The sequence below is a fragment of the Primulina eburnea genome, chromosome 12 (assembly GCF_022965805.1).
Source record: "Primulina eburnea isolate SZY01 chromosome 12, ASM2296580v1, whole genome shotgun sequence".
Taxonomy (NCBI): domain Eukaryota; kingdom Viridiplantae; phylum Streptophyta; class Magnoliopsida; order Lamiales; family Gesneriaceae; genus Primulina; species Primulina eburnea.
In genome coordinates this window covers 11,709,588-11,724,103 of record NC_133112.1, presented here as the reverse complement: position 1 = coordinate 11,724,103, position 14,516 = coordinate 11,709,588, and the positions used below count along the sequence as shown (strand labels likewise).

Here is a 14,516-nt window from a genome sequence, read left to right as displayed (position 1 = left end):
TTGATGTTTTTGTGGCATTTTTGAAACATTTTATATGTTATAGAAAATATCGAAATGCTTCGTACAAAGTGTTTGATAAAAAGTTTAAACCAAATTATTTTTAGACATTTAACTTACATACCTTTTAAATATTTTAAAAAATATTTAGTTAGTTTTATAGGAATTATATTGAGTATTTTCTAATTGATTTAAAAAATCAAACTCAATTTAATTCATCGATGTTCAATATTTCATAAACTAGGTTTGTAACGTACCGTACTTTTAAACTATTTAAAATTTGAGAAAAATTAAAAAATTTCTTAAATACCAATAAACTTTCAAACTAGGATCATAAATGAACTATCCAACCAAAATTATTTGCAAAAGAGTTAACGCAATTAAAGCTGCCAAGGAAAAATACTTTTTTAAACATTGTAATCAAAACGTGAAATCAGAGTATTTTGAACACTTCATGAAATAAACTTATAATATGGCGGTCCTCGGGTTTAGCCTCCCGTTCAGTCCAAGCCAGCTCACTGGTCCTCACCTTTCGCCTCTTCAAACTCATCCTCACCTGCATCTATCAAGTCTAGTGAGTCTAAAGACTCAACATGTATAAACTGGAAGTAACGAGTACTACGTAATAAATTCACATGTAACTTTGGAATAAAGCGTACATACTTTGAACTTGAACATGCATACATAAGATTGAACATACGTACATACATACTTAGACATGCCACCAACATAAAACCTTTCGTAAACATGCTTGCTTCATACATACTTGAGCATACATAACATCATTTTGCGTAGAAACATGTTTCAAACCAATGTGACCCATACATAAAGGCTCCTGATCAGACTAAACCACAGTACTGCGCGGACAGGAAGATTCACTGCCACATACATGATATCCCCGTTCATAATTTAACGGGTGTATTGGTCCCTGATCATACTTTACCGCTTTACAATCCTGATCTAAACCCATTCATAATTTAACGGGATATATGGGTCCCTGGTCATACTTTACATCTTTGCAATCCTGATCTAAACCGTTCATAATTTAACGGGGTGGATTGGTCCCTGGTCATACTTTACCGCTTTTCAATCCCATACATAATTTGGTCACAAGACATTTAGCATACTTCAAAAACTTATAAAGTATTTTCTTTCACATCAAACATACTTACTTGGCGTTGAGGGATTTGTTGGATTTCACTTGGGGCCACTGCTGCATATACTAACATGAGTTCAAATACTTATCTTACATAACTTAAACGTATAGTCATGCTCACACCCAAAAATGACAAATTTTCTTATGACGTTCTAAATCGCTCGGGACTTTACCTCGTTTAATAATCGTACTAAATCATGACATCAAAACCCCAAAAAGATCCCTAGAAAAAATAAAAATAAGTTTTTTTTAATTTTTTTAAAAGGACACATACCTCGTGTAAGGGTTCGTGTCGGGGTCCGTGTAGATGCTGGAAAATCGTATTTTGAAGGAAAAATGGACACGGACTCCGTGTAGGGGTCCAGGTAGCCTCTGGACTTGCAAACTCGCGAAAATTCACTAACTTCATGATTCATCCTTCCAATCCAAGCTTAGGGACCATGCATTATGTAAAGGCTCGTATTTCGTATTCATAATTTTCATAATTTTGCGGAATTATTAAAATTTTTTTCTAAATAAATAATTATCTTGTCTCATTTATAAAATGAATATGTAACTAATTTTAACTTTAAATTAAAAGCGGAAGCATATATTGTTTTCAACCAACAATTTAAAAATAATCCAACGTAAACATCACTTAAAAATAATCCAACGTATCAATTTAAAAATAATCCAACGTATTAAAACTGAGTTTGAATAATAAAAAGTGCATAAATTAAATCATGAGGTCCTCGGGTTTACTACTGCTGTCCCAAGATCGCTCACTTGGTCTCCGCCCGCGGTCTCGACCTCGTCAATACCTACAACAATCAAGTCTAGTGAGTCTAAAGACTCAACATGTATATATCGTGAATAACAAGTAAATATAACATAATATCGCATGCATCATAAAAATAAAGTATCGTAGAGCGTACGATGAAAAGCGTATCATGAATAATTATAACTACGTGCATATCTGAAAATTCATACGTAAAAGCTTTGCTCAATAGAGCTCTGTCATAACATATCATAATTTTACTGGTAGAGATAATGTTTCTAAGCAAGTGGCCCATAACATAGCGTAAGCGCCTGATCAGACTAAACCACAGTATACTGGGCGGTAGAGATCAATCACAGCCCTTGGACTGGATGTCCGTACCCATACATAATCATAACCGGTCGTAAGTCACCGGGCGGAGAGGTCCTCGGTTGCGCCTACCGACTTCCAAACCCATAAGCATAAGGTGGCCACAAGACATATAGCATATATCTCAAAAATAAACATTTTATATTTTTATGCACGTAATATAATTATAACCTTATTTTTTTAACGAATGATTTGGATCGTTCCCAGGCTTGCTGCGACTTAATTCTAATATGTGACACATGCAATAAATCTTAACTTGCCCAAAACTTGACAATTGAACCAAAAACGAGACGATTCGGACCAACAACTTGATTTTTAATCATGGCATGTACCAACCCGAACCAACATTGAACCGACGTTTAAACATGATTAAAAATACCCCAAACATACTGAAAAATATGCACAAGGTCTGTAAAACACGAAAATAGGTGAATGGAACACAAAAACATAAAACACTTTTTCGAGAGTCATTTTGGCACCTTTCACCGTAATTTCTCTTACGACCTCTAAACTCGACCAAATCGTGAACGGCCAAAAATATGACTTTCCTAACTCATTAAGGTAGTGTCCAGTCCAAGGCCATAGGCTAAAAGCTCACCAAGAACTCACACAAGCCTTCTGAATCGGACGCACAGTTGCTGTCAAATAATGAAATTGCAGCAGCAGCTATGTTGCTATTTCGGGGTGAAACTCTGAAACAAATGGCCGTGGGCTTGAACCACCAACCAGAGACTCTTACCAACATCCGAATGCATGGCTTGGACCGTGGCTAAGGGCTAAAAGCCAACCACAAACCGAGCCAACACATAGGACAATGCACATGCTAGCCGAGAATGCATATTCTGTGCAGTGGTGTATATATTGAATTGTTTTGCTGTAAATCTTCGTTCCAGTGGCTATATAATTAACCTTGGCTCGATCTTGACATGATGAATTGTGGTATGAACCATGGCTTATGGGCTAGAAGCCAACCATAATCCAAACAACACAGAAAAACCGAAATTTACTCACACCAAAAATCAGATTTTGAAAACCGAAGAGCACTTGTTATGTTTCTGTAAAAATCTGAGGTACCTATGAAACAAGCTTTGAAAAGATGATTTGGTCACGTCCTAGACATGATAAGGAAGGGTTTTAACCATGGCTACAGCCCCTAGGAAAGCCAAGATTCGAACACCCCTCAAACAACTCAAGGACAGAAAATTGTGACTCATTTCTGCACATAAGAAGAGTTTGCTGTCATTTCTTCGTTTTTGAGTGTATGGACTGAAACAAATGAACCAAAAACACTCTAACACATTCTAATTTATGCCTAGAAGCAGCCTTGGTTGCCTGGAAACGAACTACATCCTGAAACCACAAGAAACATCTCTAACGAAGACATAAGCCAATGGAGAGCACCTGTGCAGATTTTTTTTTTTTTTGAAATCGTTGCTCAAATTTCGTTTTTCTTCATGAATCTTGAACATATAATGTTTTAAAATATCTATAGGACTTGATTGAAGAGAAAAGAAACAATATATACATGCCTGGAATTTGTTTTGAAAAAAACAAATCAAAACGACGAATACGAGCGGCGGAGTCGGAGTTGGCTTATCCTTCTTGTTTTGTTGCTGCTGTTTTCGATTACTAGCTGCTGTTCTCTTCTGATAATTTCGAAGGTGGGGATGATGGAATGCTAGGTATTGAAGGTGAATGATATAAGAGGTGTTAAATGAGTCTTGAATTGCATTTAGTTGAGAGTTACAAGTGCAAGAGTTGAATGGGTTTTTGAATTGTTTCTTCTCCCCTTAGCTGCCGATTCTTGCTCTCATTCTTGCTGCATTATCAACGGTTTTTAGTCTAGTAGGTTGAGTAGAAATGAGGTGTTATATTGCATTTAAATTTACTACCCATTAAAGAATTTAAAATGAGAAATGAATACCCCATGAAGTGCAATTAGGAGTGGTTTGAAGGAGAGTTACCAACCTTTGAATTATTTTAAATGTTGGACCCAAAATTATTATTACTAATTTGCATGGTATTTTATTGTTTAAATCTTGTATTTTAATTGTTTAAAATTTAGCACCTCATTATATATTTTAGTGAATTTACACATTAAATTTAGGATAGATTATTGCATGGCATTCATGACCTCAAATTTAAATATTCAAATGCTAGGATTAATTTCTTGAATATATTATACCTAGATTAATTCATCCTCATATGTTTACATATTTTAATTTAAGCTTTAATTAAATATTAACCTAAAGAACTTATTTACCAACTTAGCTCTAATTAATTTATTAAATCCTAAAGACATTCTTTTTCTTTAAATTAAATCCTTCCTTAGCTTAAATTAAATTTAGGAATATTTTTCTTATTGCTAATCTTATCTCTAATCTCCAAACTCCGGTCCGGCCTCGCGTATTTATCCTGAAAATATAAAACTAAACATCTAATTTTTTTAAGATAAATAATCATGACTCAATAAATTTAAAAGAATGAATTTAAACTCTCGTGCATAAAAATCATTTTAATTTAAATAACAGTAATTATGCATGGCTTATACGTAGTCTGATTTTTGGGTCGTTACAATCTTCCCCCCTTAAATTGAATTTCGTCCCCGAAATTCGCTAATCCTCGATAATCCAAAAGTTTAGATTCTTAATTCTATTATCCCAACAATCCATGCTACCGCTGCGCTACTCTGATAAAAATTAAGTCATAGGCTGTCCTTACGTTTCTTCAATCCTAATTAGATTGTCTATCAAAAATCTCGTTTGCGAATCGCAACTTAAAACGACTTATGGTAACTTAGCTTTACTTTACTATGACCTCGAATTCTGACTTTTCTCATTGTTCCCAATATTAGAATTGGTGGTTCAAACTTATCATATCTTACCTTTCTTATACTATACCCGTAATGTTCAACGACATATTACATTAGTATATACACAGTTCAACTTAAAGACTCTTAGCACCAAAGGTTACTGATCAACTTCTATCATCGGCAATACACTTAAAAGTTAAACCTTATCTTAACTCCATAATAATATTAGCCCAATATCCTTGAATCGAATCATTATCTTACGACCCAACCTTACGTAATTTAACTATTTACAAGTATATCCCAATTACAAAATTGTTGCAAATCTTAAATCTCGAATAACGTTAACCCATAAAACCCAATTATACAAGATCGACCTTGTACCAATATTTTAAAGCCCTTCAAGTCCCAATTATATGTTTAAACTATTATCTTCCCAATTACCATATAGTTGAGGCCTAAGACTCTAGATTTTCCTCATTGAAACAAATGCCGCATTCTTAAGTATCATTAATTCTTAATTAAGTCTAGTGTATAAAACTTAATAGGTTATCTCATGTTAGCGATAAACTTACTCTAATAATTCAACTTCGCTCATATCACCTATAGAGTTCTAAAATTCCCATATCAAGATTCGGATTTCTTACTCAATTAAAATCTTAATGTTAGTTCATTGATACTCTATGTTGAACGTCTCTAATTCTCTTTTTGTTTTTATTTCGCCCAAAACTTTATGTATGAACACCTATCTTATAAATCTTGAAATTCAAGCTTATGCAACCCAAATAATATTAGATAGTATAACTCCAGCCCACATATCCGCTTAGTCCCAAATTTCTTAATGACTTTCAAAATTCCTCAAGATAAGGTGTCTAATTCAATTTTTACGTCTATCGAGTAACCTAACCATCCATCATACTCAACTTTCTAGAAAAATCAAATTCCCCCCAAAGGTATAATTCTAACTGTTAAGATCCTGGTCAAAACTTACGACACATCAAACTTAAATTCCCAAAAAAATTCGCTAACTCAATGTTTACTCTTATAACTTAACTAACCGATCAAATTTACTTTAAATCGTCATCACTTTAAATCCTTAATTTGCCACAACATGATTTCACTAACGCTTAAATTTTCATGCCTAAGATTGATTCACCCTACAATGTCCTTGGTTACTATTCATTATAACATTATAATCCAAATATCTAAATATTCTATATTTCCTTCGAGTCTAAATAACCGAAAATTCCTACCATTTAAACCGTTCAATTCTCACTTACTACTAGATAAGTTCTCAAATTTCCTAAGATTTTAAAATTAATTCTTACTTTCCTCGAATGTCATCCAATTTTTTTTCTTAAATCTCGAAAATTCCACAATTACCCACGAGTCCTCAGTATTCTCAATTTCATTTTATGGATTTCACGTATCATAAGGTTCAATAGTCTTAAGTTTATTAAACCCAAAATTAATTCCCATAACACGTCTTACATTTCTATAAATACTCAAAATCCCAAGTGTTCCTCAAAAATTCGCATTTAATCCTTAAAATTTTCGGACTCTGCAATTCGGCCCTTAAATATCTCAAAATTTATATTTTTGGTCTTACAACTCTAAGAAATTTGCGTTATTGTCCCCATAAAATTTTTCGATTTAACCCCATTAACCTTAAAATTCTCGAACTAAAAATTATACATCTCAAAATTTGGTAAATTCTAAAATAATCCCTTAGAATTTTATTTTTGCACTTAGATCCTCAAATTATTAGTTATTACAATTAGGTCCCTAAAATTCTCAATTCATGCAATTGCATCCTTAAATCTAACTAGGTAGAGCATGTATCCTAAATAAATTCTCATAATTAATATTACATTTCCATAGATACTTAAAATCCTCAAATTGTACATTTATAATCCTAAAGATTGTCGTAGTCTTCGAATCGCTATTGCTTATATGAAAGCCTCAAAAATTTACTCGACTAGCAACCAAGAACCATTAATAATTTCTTAGAAATTCTACAAGTCTCAAAAGCATTCATAATTTTCAAGATTAACTTATAACCTATAAGGAGGACATCAACACTACTGACCTAAGAATTAATATAGTCAAATCATTTTCAACCTCTCCTAAAGCCCAATATTCGAATTCTTAGACATGTCCAATTCCAAACGTACCCAACATGCATAATTCCACTATTTCTTTAAATTTAAATAAATAATGCATAATCGTACTCTTGACATAAAATCTTTCATGCAATCATGATGTAAAAATATTTCGAGCTTTAAAATAAATGCGTAATCGTAAAACTTACAGACCGAAGACGTGACTTCATGAGCTTCTCGAGAGCAGTAGTAGTAGATACGATAAATATTTACTTAGAAAATTTTTAATAATTCCGCAAAATTATGAATACGAAATACGGGCCTTTACACATTAACACCTCGAGACTCATCCTAGGATACTATTACATTGATTCAAATCCGTACAAACAACCCAAACGTCCCCAATCATCGACAAGCAACTTCAATACAACAATAACCCGTAATTCGACATCATTTCGCTTCCTACGATTTTTATTACATCCCAAGCCAATTCCGACCCAAACGAACCACCAAATAACACCTAAATACAACCCATAACATATCTAAATGCAGTAGCACAAGTCTGACGTTGCCCAACGAAACCTGCAACTCAAAAACTTCAAGAACACATCAAGAACGCATTTTTAAAAAAACGCAATTTGATCAGTCATACGAAAACGATCATAACTCACTCATTTCTTATCCAAATATTTCCAATTTACTTTCAAATCGAAGGTATCAAAAAGTTCTACGTTTTATATGTTGAAAGTTTTTCGTAAAAATCGACCGAAAAGTCGCAGTATTTAAAATGACAACGAATTTCGAGTTTTCAGATCTAAAAACTTTTCAAAACCGAAGCGGAAGCGGCACGAGGCTTGATCCGGGACGAACGTTACACTGTTTTTCTTTGAAGAAAACTCAACGAAACTTTGCTGAAAATCGTAGGAAGGGGCGGCCGCTCTTGCTATCCAAGAACCCTAATATTTTCTTTTAAAATAAATGGAATGGAACACCAAGAATTGTGTGCGTGTGTTAACCATATATGTGTGTGTAAATGTGTGGGTTTTTGTGAAAAATTGTAACGTGTGTGTGTTACTGGGGAGCAATTAGGGGCTAATGGGTTTAATTAAAATAACTAATAACCATATGACATGCAAATTTCAAGGTTAATTCAAGGCTAACTTTACTAATTCCCCTAATTAAAATAAAATGCATAATTGCTCAACTTTGAAAGTTTTAAACTCTCCAATCACCAAATAAATAAATTCGGCTTTTAAAATGCTAAGACTAAATAAATTATTTAAAATGCCACATTCTCAATTTAAAATAAAATGCCACATTTTAAAATTGCCAAAATCGTCGCCGGTCTCTTTTCCTCGATTCCGCATCGAATAGTCGTCTGAAACATGGAACTCGAGAAAAACTTTTAACGTGCATCACATAAACATAATAATTTGAAATAATGCAATTTCATAAGTCATGCATCTCTAAAAAGACATTTTAAACTTAAATAAATGATTTAACAATTAAATAAATGCATGAGTTATACGTGTACTGAATTTAAACTCTAGAAAGTTATTGTAGTTTAAAATGTGTCCTCACCGATCCTAAGAATGCAAAATAATTATATATATTTCATTACATTTCTTTCGATATGTACGTAGAGCACACATAAATCAAATAAAGTGGGTAAAGATATCTTTATCTTTACATTTAATTGACATTTATTTATTATTATTATTAATAATAAATAATATTAATAATTTAATTTAAGTGAGTTTTTGTAAGAAAATTTTTTATATTATTATTAATAAATAATAATAATAACCCATTCAAATGCATGGGTTATGCGAAAAACTTGTTGTCAAAAATATTTATCAACTATTTTACATGAATCTTTTTTTATTTAATTTAAGTGAATTTTTATAAGAAATTTTTTAATATTATATTTGATCTCTACTTCAATACCATTTTTTTGTTATTTAATATTATAAAAATATTGTAATCTAAAACATCTTCCAACTATTGTAATTACGAGTGAGTCTTATGTGAGACCGTCTCACGGATCATAATCTGTGAGACGGGTCAACCCTACCCATATTCACAATAAAAAGTAATACTCGTAGCATAAAAAATGATACTTTTTCATGGGTGACCCAAATAAGAGATCCGTCTCACAAATAAGACCCGTGAGACCGTCTCACACAAGTTTTTGCTTGTACTTTAATATCATTTTTTTAGTTACCTCGTTTAATTTGAAGTGTAGTGTATGTTAGGCATCACGTCCTTTTCCAAATTTCAATAACTTGCCAACATTTCACATTAATTTTCTTCAGATAATATAGTTTATAATTAGGAATCATAGTGATCTACCTAGTCACCCATTTACCACATCCCCACCATTACCTTATCAAAATTTTACTGCCATTTTTACTCATATTAAAGACCACTAACCAATTTTGGGGCCTAAAATTAAATTTATTTAGCAAAGAGAGACGAAAACGAGCAAAATATTAATATATAATTTTCTTATTTATACATAGAAATTGCACCATTTTATTCTAGTTTCCACATCATACAATACTCGGAATCACGGGAGACAACGCCAACGGACTCAAAAAACACACAGTGATTAAAGAAAATTACGCTGCACGGACTTCAACTACAATTGAATCCTTCAGCGGATTCACCGGGCTGGGTTCAACACTTAATGCGCAAGTCACAAAATTATCTTGCGTATCAGCAGCTTCTTCGTCCTTGAGGTTCTCCACATGAATCATTTCATCTCCAAGATTTTTGGAGTCGATCGGATGCACTTCTGGTGTTCCTAAAACAATCACGCTCAACGCGTGCTCCGGCAACTTTTCTTTTTCGACTTCGTCTATAGATCCTCGCTTCGGTTTTCGGTACAATCCATATAGCACCATTTGTAGCGCCCCCAAGAAGAATCCGATGACATTTGGAAGCTACAAGATGAATAATTTTTGGTTAAAGATCTCAATAATTTTAGACACAACTCGGCCAGTAAGAATATTGGGTTGATTACTTACGGCAACGCATAGATCTCTCTGAAATAGACCGTAGGCGAACCACATGACTGCGCTGAGCGTCAAGAAAAATGACAGAGGGAACGGCATGTACTCCACGCTGCGGGTTCGTACAACTTGGAACTGCGGGAATTAAGACATGAAAATGGATAATATTAATGGGTGTATCAGTATAATTTATAAGATTTTGATGAACGGCGTTGATGATTAATTACCACAATGCTTAAAGGGGCTGCAAAAACACTGACAGAAACAGCAACACAGATCCATCCCACCACCTGAGCTCGCTCTGGTTCTTTGAATAAGAAGAATGTGGTCCCAAACATTACGGGAAATAGCACCAGATTCATCAGGCAGAAAAGTTTGCTAGTGTCAATCTGCAAATTAATAAGAAATAAATAATTCATCGAAATCTTTTGTATTCAGATTATATAATAATATATTTGCTAGATTAATTATATAATGAGTGATATACCCTGGCCTTTCTGGATGCAAACCAAAGGTAGCTGACGATGTAAAACGTCTCGATGAGGCATCCGAAAGAGTTGATTGAGATCAGAAGAGGCACATTTTTCTTGAGGAACGCATAGTACAGCCACAGCATGGCAGAGAAGAAAGCCACATTATAAGGCACTGATTGGAACCCCAAGGTCGATTTTTCCTTGTAGATTCTCACGAATGTGGGCCTGCCAATGCCGAAGTGAAAAGTTAAAAATAAACAATTTTTATAACATCTTAATATATAATGATTCTGAGACAGATACAGATACTTACAATGGAGCAAAGTACACGAGGACTGACACAATGTTGCCTGCAGGTAAACATAATTTTTCTTAATTTGTAGAATCTATCAGAATAGTAAAATTAATGATTTTTTTTTTATTCAACAAAGATTAAGACAAATATTTGTTATAAAACATATTATGGGTGTTTTTTCATCAACATGCATGGTGTACACCATGCTTGCAGCATGGCTTATTCTTTATATATATATATATATATATATATATATATATATATATATATATGTAAGTATGGGGAAGGTTGATCATGCAAATGAGATTATTCTATGTATAGGTGAGTAAACTACATGAACTAAAAAAGAGTTTGGTTTTAATATAAAAAAGACATAGTGTTTACTCGTAGCCATTTCCAGAAACGTGCATAAAATAGTGATCGAAGAAGAGAAGAAATGGCCCGAAAATTGTGATTATACCTAAGATCCCGAATGTGATCGCCGCGGGTTGATCGCCAAAAACAGCCATGCCTTGGAAGTTAGAGAGAAGTTTTATAAAGGAAACAAGGACCGAAATCCTAGTTCTTATATATTACTTCTCCTCACAAACTGTGGTGTGGAATGGAGAAATGAGAGGCTAATTTATAGAATAAGTGGAAGAGGGAGTGTAGTGGCATTGAACTCATATTGGTTGCATGACGTGTTATCATTAGTAGGTGGCGTACGATAAAAATCATTCAACAAACAATTAGATACCCCACGCTCACGTGGCCTTTGCATTCTCCTGCATGAATTTAGCGATGTTAACACTCGTTCCCACGTAGGATTGAGTTGGGAATTTTTTTCTAAAAGAAAATAAATTTAGTTTTCTGTTAATAGAATTGACAAAGATGAACCATCATTTTAAATATCAAGAACACGTGTTAAAAGCCCGCAATGGCTTAGCTCAGTTGGTCAGCAGCAGTGAATCTTGAAGCAATGACCAGGGATCGAGTCTCGCAAGTAGCAGTGTGAGAGTTAAATTCTCCGGCGTACTGCTGTTTGGCTGAGTCACCAACTCACCATGATTTACCTCCTCTTACAATCCTGTCGGGCCGAGGGTGAGGGACGCCTAAGGTGAGCGATTTCACTTTATGGAGCAAGAACCCGTGTTAAAAAAATATCAAAAAATTTAGATAATTATGCGGAAGCATGCCTCGTTTCTTCAATTCAAAAGGGGTCTAATTTTATCTACGAAGAAAAAATCACGCTCTGTAGCTGGATCCATGTATACATTGAAGGAGTTGGATCACCTATTAATCTGGAATTCACCAACTTGGCTGGAGTTGTTACAGAGGATCAAGACTCTCACGCTGACTTGAAGTAACTGCCAATAACTGAAATCAAGGCTCAAGTGCAGGGGGTGTACTAGCTCATATAACTGTGGACAAGCGGGCTGGAGAATACATAAATCTGAAAACATTTTTCTGCGGATACTTGAGAACATTGAGTCAATGGTTCGCAGAATCGTTATCGGAACGGCTGGAACGAAGCTTGCCGGGACAAAGTTCCACGATGTAAAGGAATGTGCTTTGAATCGGCTTTCTATGATATGAACAAGGCCGTTATAAAGGAAAATCGACCATTTCGGAGCGGGTTTTGGTCGAGATCGGAGAGAAACGGCCGTTTTGCCCTATTTTTTTTTCCTTTCATAGGCCGTTGCTTGGCAAATTTGCAAAATAACCTCAGTCAACTATTTATTTAAGAAAATTATCTCCTCCAATGTAATTGTTGACTGAGGTTAAAAAAATACTTTATTTGTGCTCTGTGCTGGTGTCTTGCGAGCATGGTTTGAAGAAACGATATCGGAACGGGTGGAATGGCCGTTCCGAAACGGGAACGAGGCCCACCTTGACGAAGTTTCGGAGTGTGAACATTGATGTTTGGGTCGTCATTACGTAGATAGAAAACGCTGTGTTATCGGTGGAACGGCACGGATCGACGAAACGGCACGGAACGGAACGTTAAAAAGAAAAAAAAATTATATGATCCATTTAAAACTTAATTAAATAAAAGAGATTTTGACTTGTTTAAATAGTAGAAAGGGAGTTGTATCGAATAAAAAATAAATTCATTGTTCCAAACACGCTGCGGTCTTAACAAATTCGGTCGAGTACTCGAGGTGGGTCGAGCTCGACCCACTCTTCAGACCTAGGTCGAGCTCGACCCATGTGCGAAGATCTTGACCCACCTGCGTCGAAGAGCTCGACCCAGGTGGGTCGAGGTGAGCGGGTCGAGTTCCCACTCTTCTTTTTTTTAAAAAAAATTTAGGTTAATGGGTCCAGCTCTTGTGTAAGTGAAGCTTGTTGTAGATTGCAATAATTACATATTAATTTAAATCATATGCAAATTTTGAAAAATGATATTGGTCAAACTATTTTTTCGAAAAATAATCTCTTGTTTCAATTACACTAGGAACAATTAGTTTTTTTTTTAAAATTTTTTTTTTTATCAATATCATTTTGCTAACTATATATATATTAATATTTCATATTCGGTTTATTACATTAAGTTGAAACTCACCTTCTATAGCATACCTTCTTTAAACATTAAGTGAAATGATATTTTCCTATATATAGATATGATTTACTACATAAATTAAAGTACACCGTAACTTTCTTTCATGCTCTATATTTTGGTATTTTTTTTAAAAAAAGATAATAAAAATGATTTGTTAATGATAAATTGAAGTGAATATAAAGAAAAAAAAGGTAATACTATTACTCCTTTTTTATTTAATGGTTTTATATACGAGCAATTTTAAAATTGACGATTTATATTTTTTATTCCAAAAATTTAGTTAAATTTTTGAAGATTTCTTTGTATATTTTTATGTTTGATTGATTTTATTTAGTAATTTTTTATAATATCTATCCATATTCGAAATCAAAAATTTCAAAATATAATTTATTTTTCAAAATCTTGAATTTTACTATATTGTTTTAATCAAATAATCTATGGGAATTTTATTTATTTTGATTTATATATTTTTAAATAATTTTCCAAAATTTCCAATTTATATTAATTTTGAAAAAATATTCGCACTATAACCGTTTTCGCGAAATGTCATGAGAACTGGAACAGTGACCTCCGCGACCGCGATTGTGAACCATGCTTGCGAGAGACCTTATTTGATTGATTATTTTTCTTTTTTTAATTAAAGTTAAATGTACAACAAATATATGATATAGTGATATTTATCACAATTATATTATGATATTTTTTATTATCTCATGAGATCTTTTATTGGATATTTCATGATATTTTGATAAATTGAATTTTTGTATTGTATGAATTGTTGTACAAATCTTTTTGTGCATGTAACATAACTCTAATGAATTAAATTGGCCACATTTGTCATTTGCTTCTTTGTTTTTTTACATTTATATTCAATTTTATTAATTTAGACATGATCTTAATAATTTTGAAATGAGTTAATACTTAGAAAATATTTAGTGTTCAATTTCATTAATTCATATATAGAAAAATTTAAATTAATTCTATTTTAATAAAAATAGAAAATCA

General features: G+C 33.2%; 1 protein-coding gene across 1 annotated transcript; it reads right to left on the bottom strand.

Moving 5' to 3' along the window:
- Window positions 1-9,663: 9,663 nt before the first annotated feature.
- On the bottom strand, window positions 9,664-11,580 carry LOC140807462 (bidirectional sugar transporter SWEET15-like). The gene is made up of 6 exons (XM_073164308.1): window positions 11,433-11,580; window positions 10,991-11,027; window positions 10,692-10,902; window positions 10,432-10,593; window positions 10,220-10,339; window positions 9,664-10,135 (listed from the first exon to the last, which is right to left on the bottom strand). The coding sequence occupies exons 1-6, from the start codon at window positions 11,479-11,481 to the stop codon at window positions 9,812-9,814; spliced, it is 903 nt and encodes a 300-aa protein (XP_073020409.1). The 5' UTR covers window positions 11,482-11,580; the 3' UTR covers window positions 9,664-9,811.
- Between the last annotated feature and the right edge of the window lie 2,936 nt (window positions 11,581-14,516).

Bases quoted from the DNA above. Each gene is read 5' to 3' on its own strand.
- LOC140807462 (XM_073164308.1), bottom strand. From the start codon at position 11,481: ATGGCTGTTTTTGGCGATCAACCCGCGGCGATCACATTCGGGATCTTA. The intron at 10,594-10,691 runs GTATATCACTCA...ATTAATTTGCAG, and splicing joins TTGCATCCAGAAAGGCCAGG to ATTGACACTAGCAAACTTTT. The intron at 10,136-10,219 runs GTAAGTAATCAA...TTCATCTTGTAG, and splicing joins AGAGAGATCTATGCGTTGCC to CTTCCAAATGTCATCGGATT.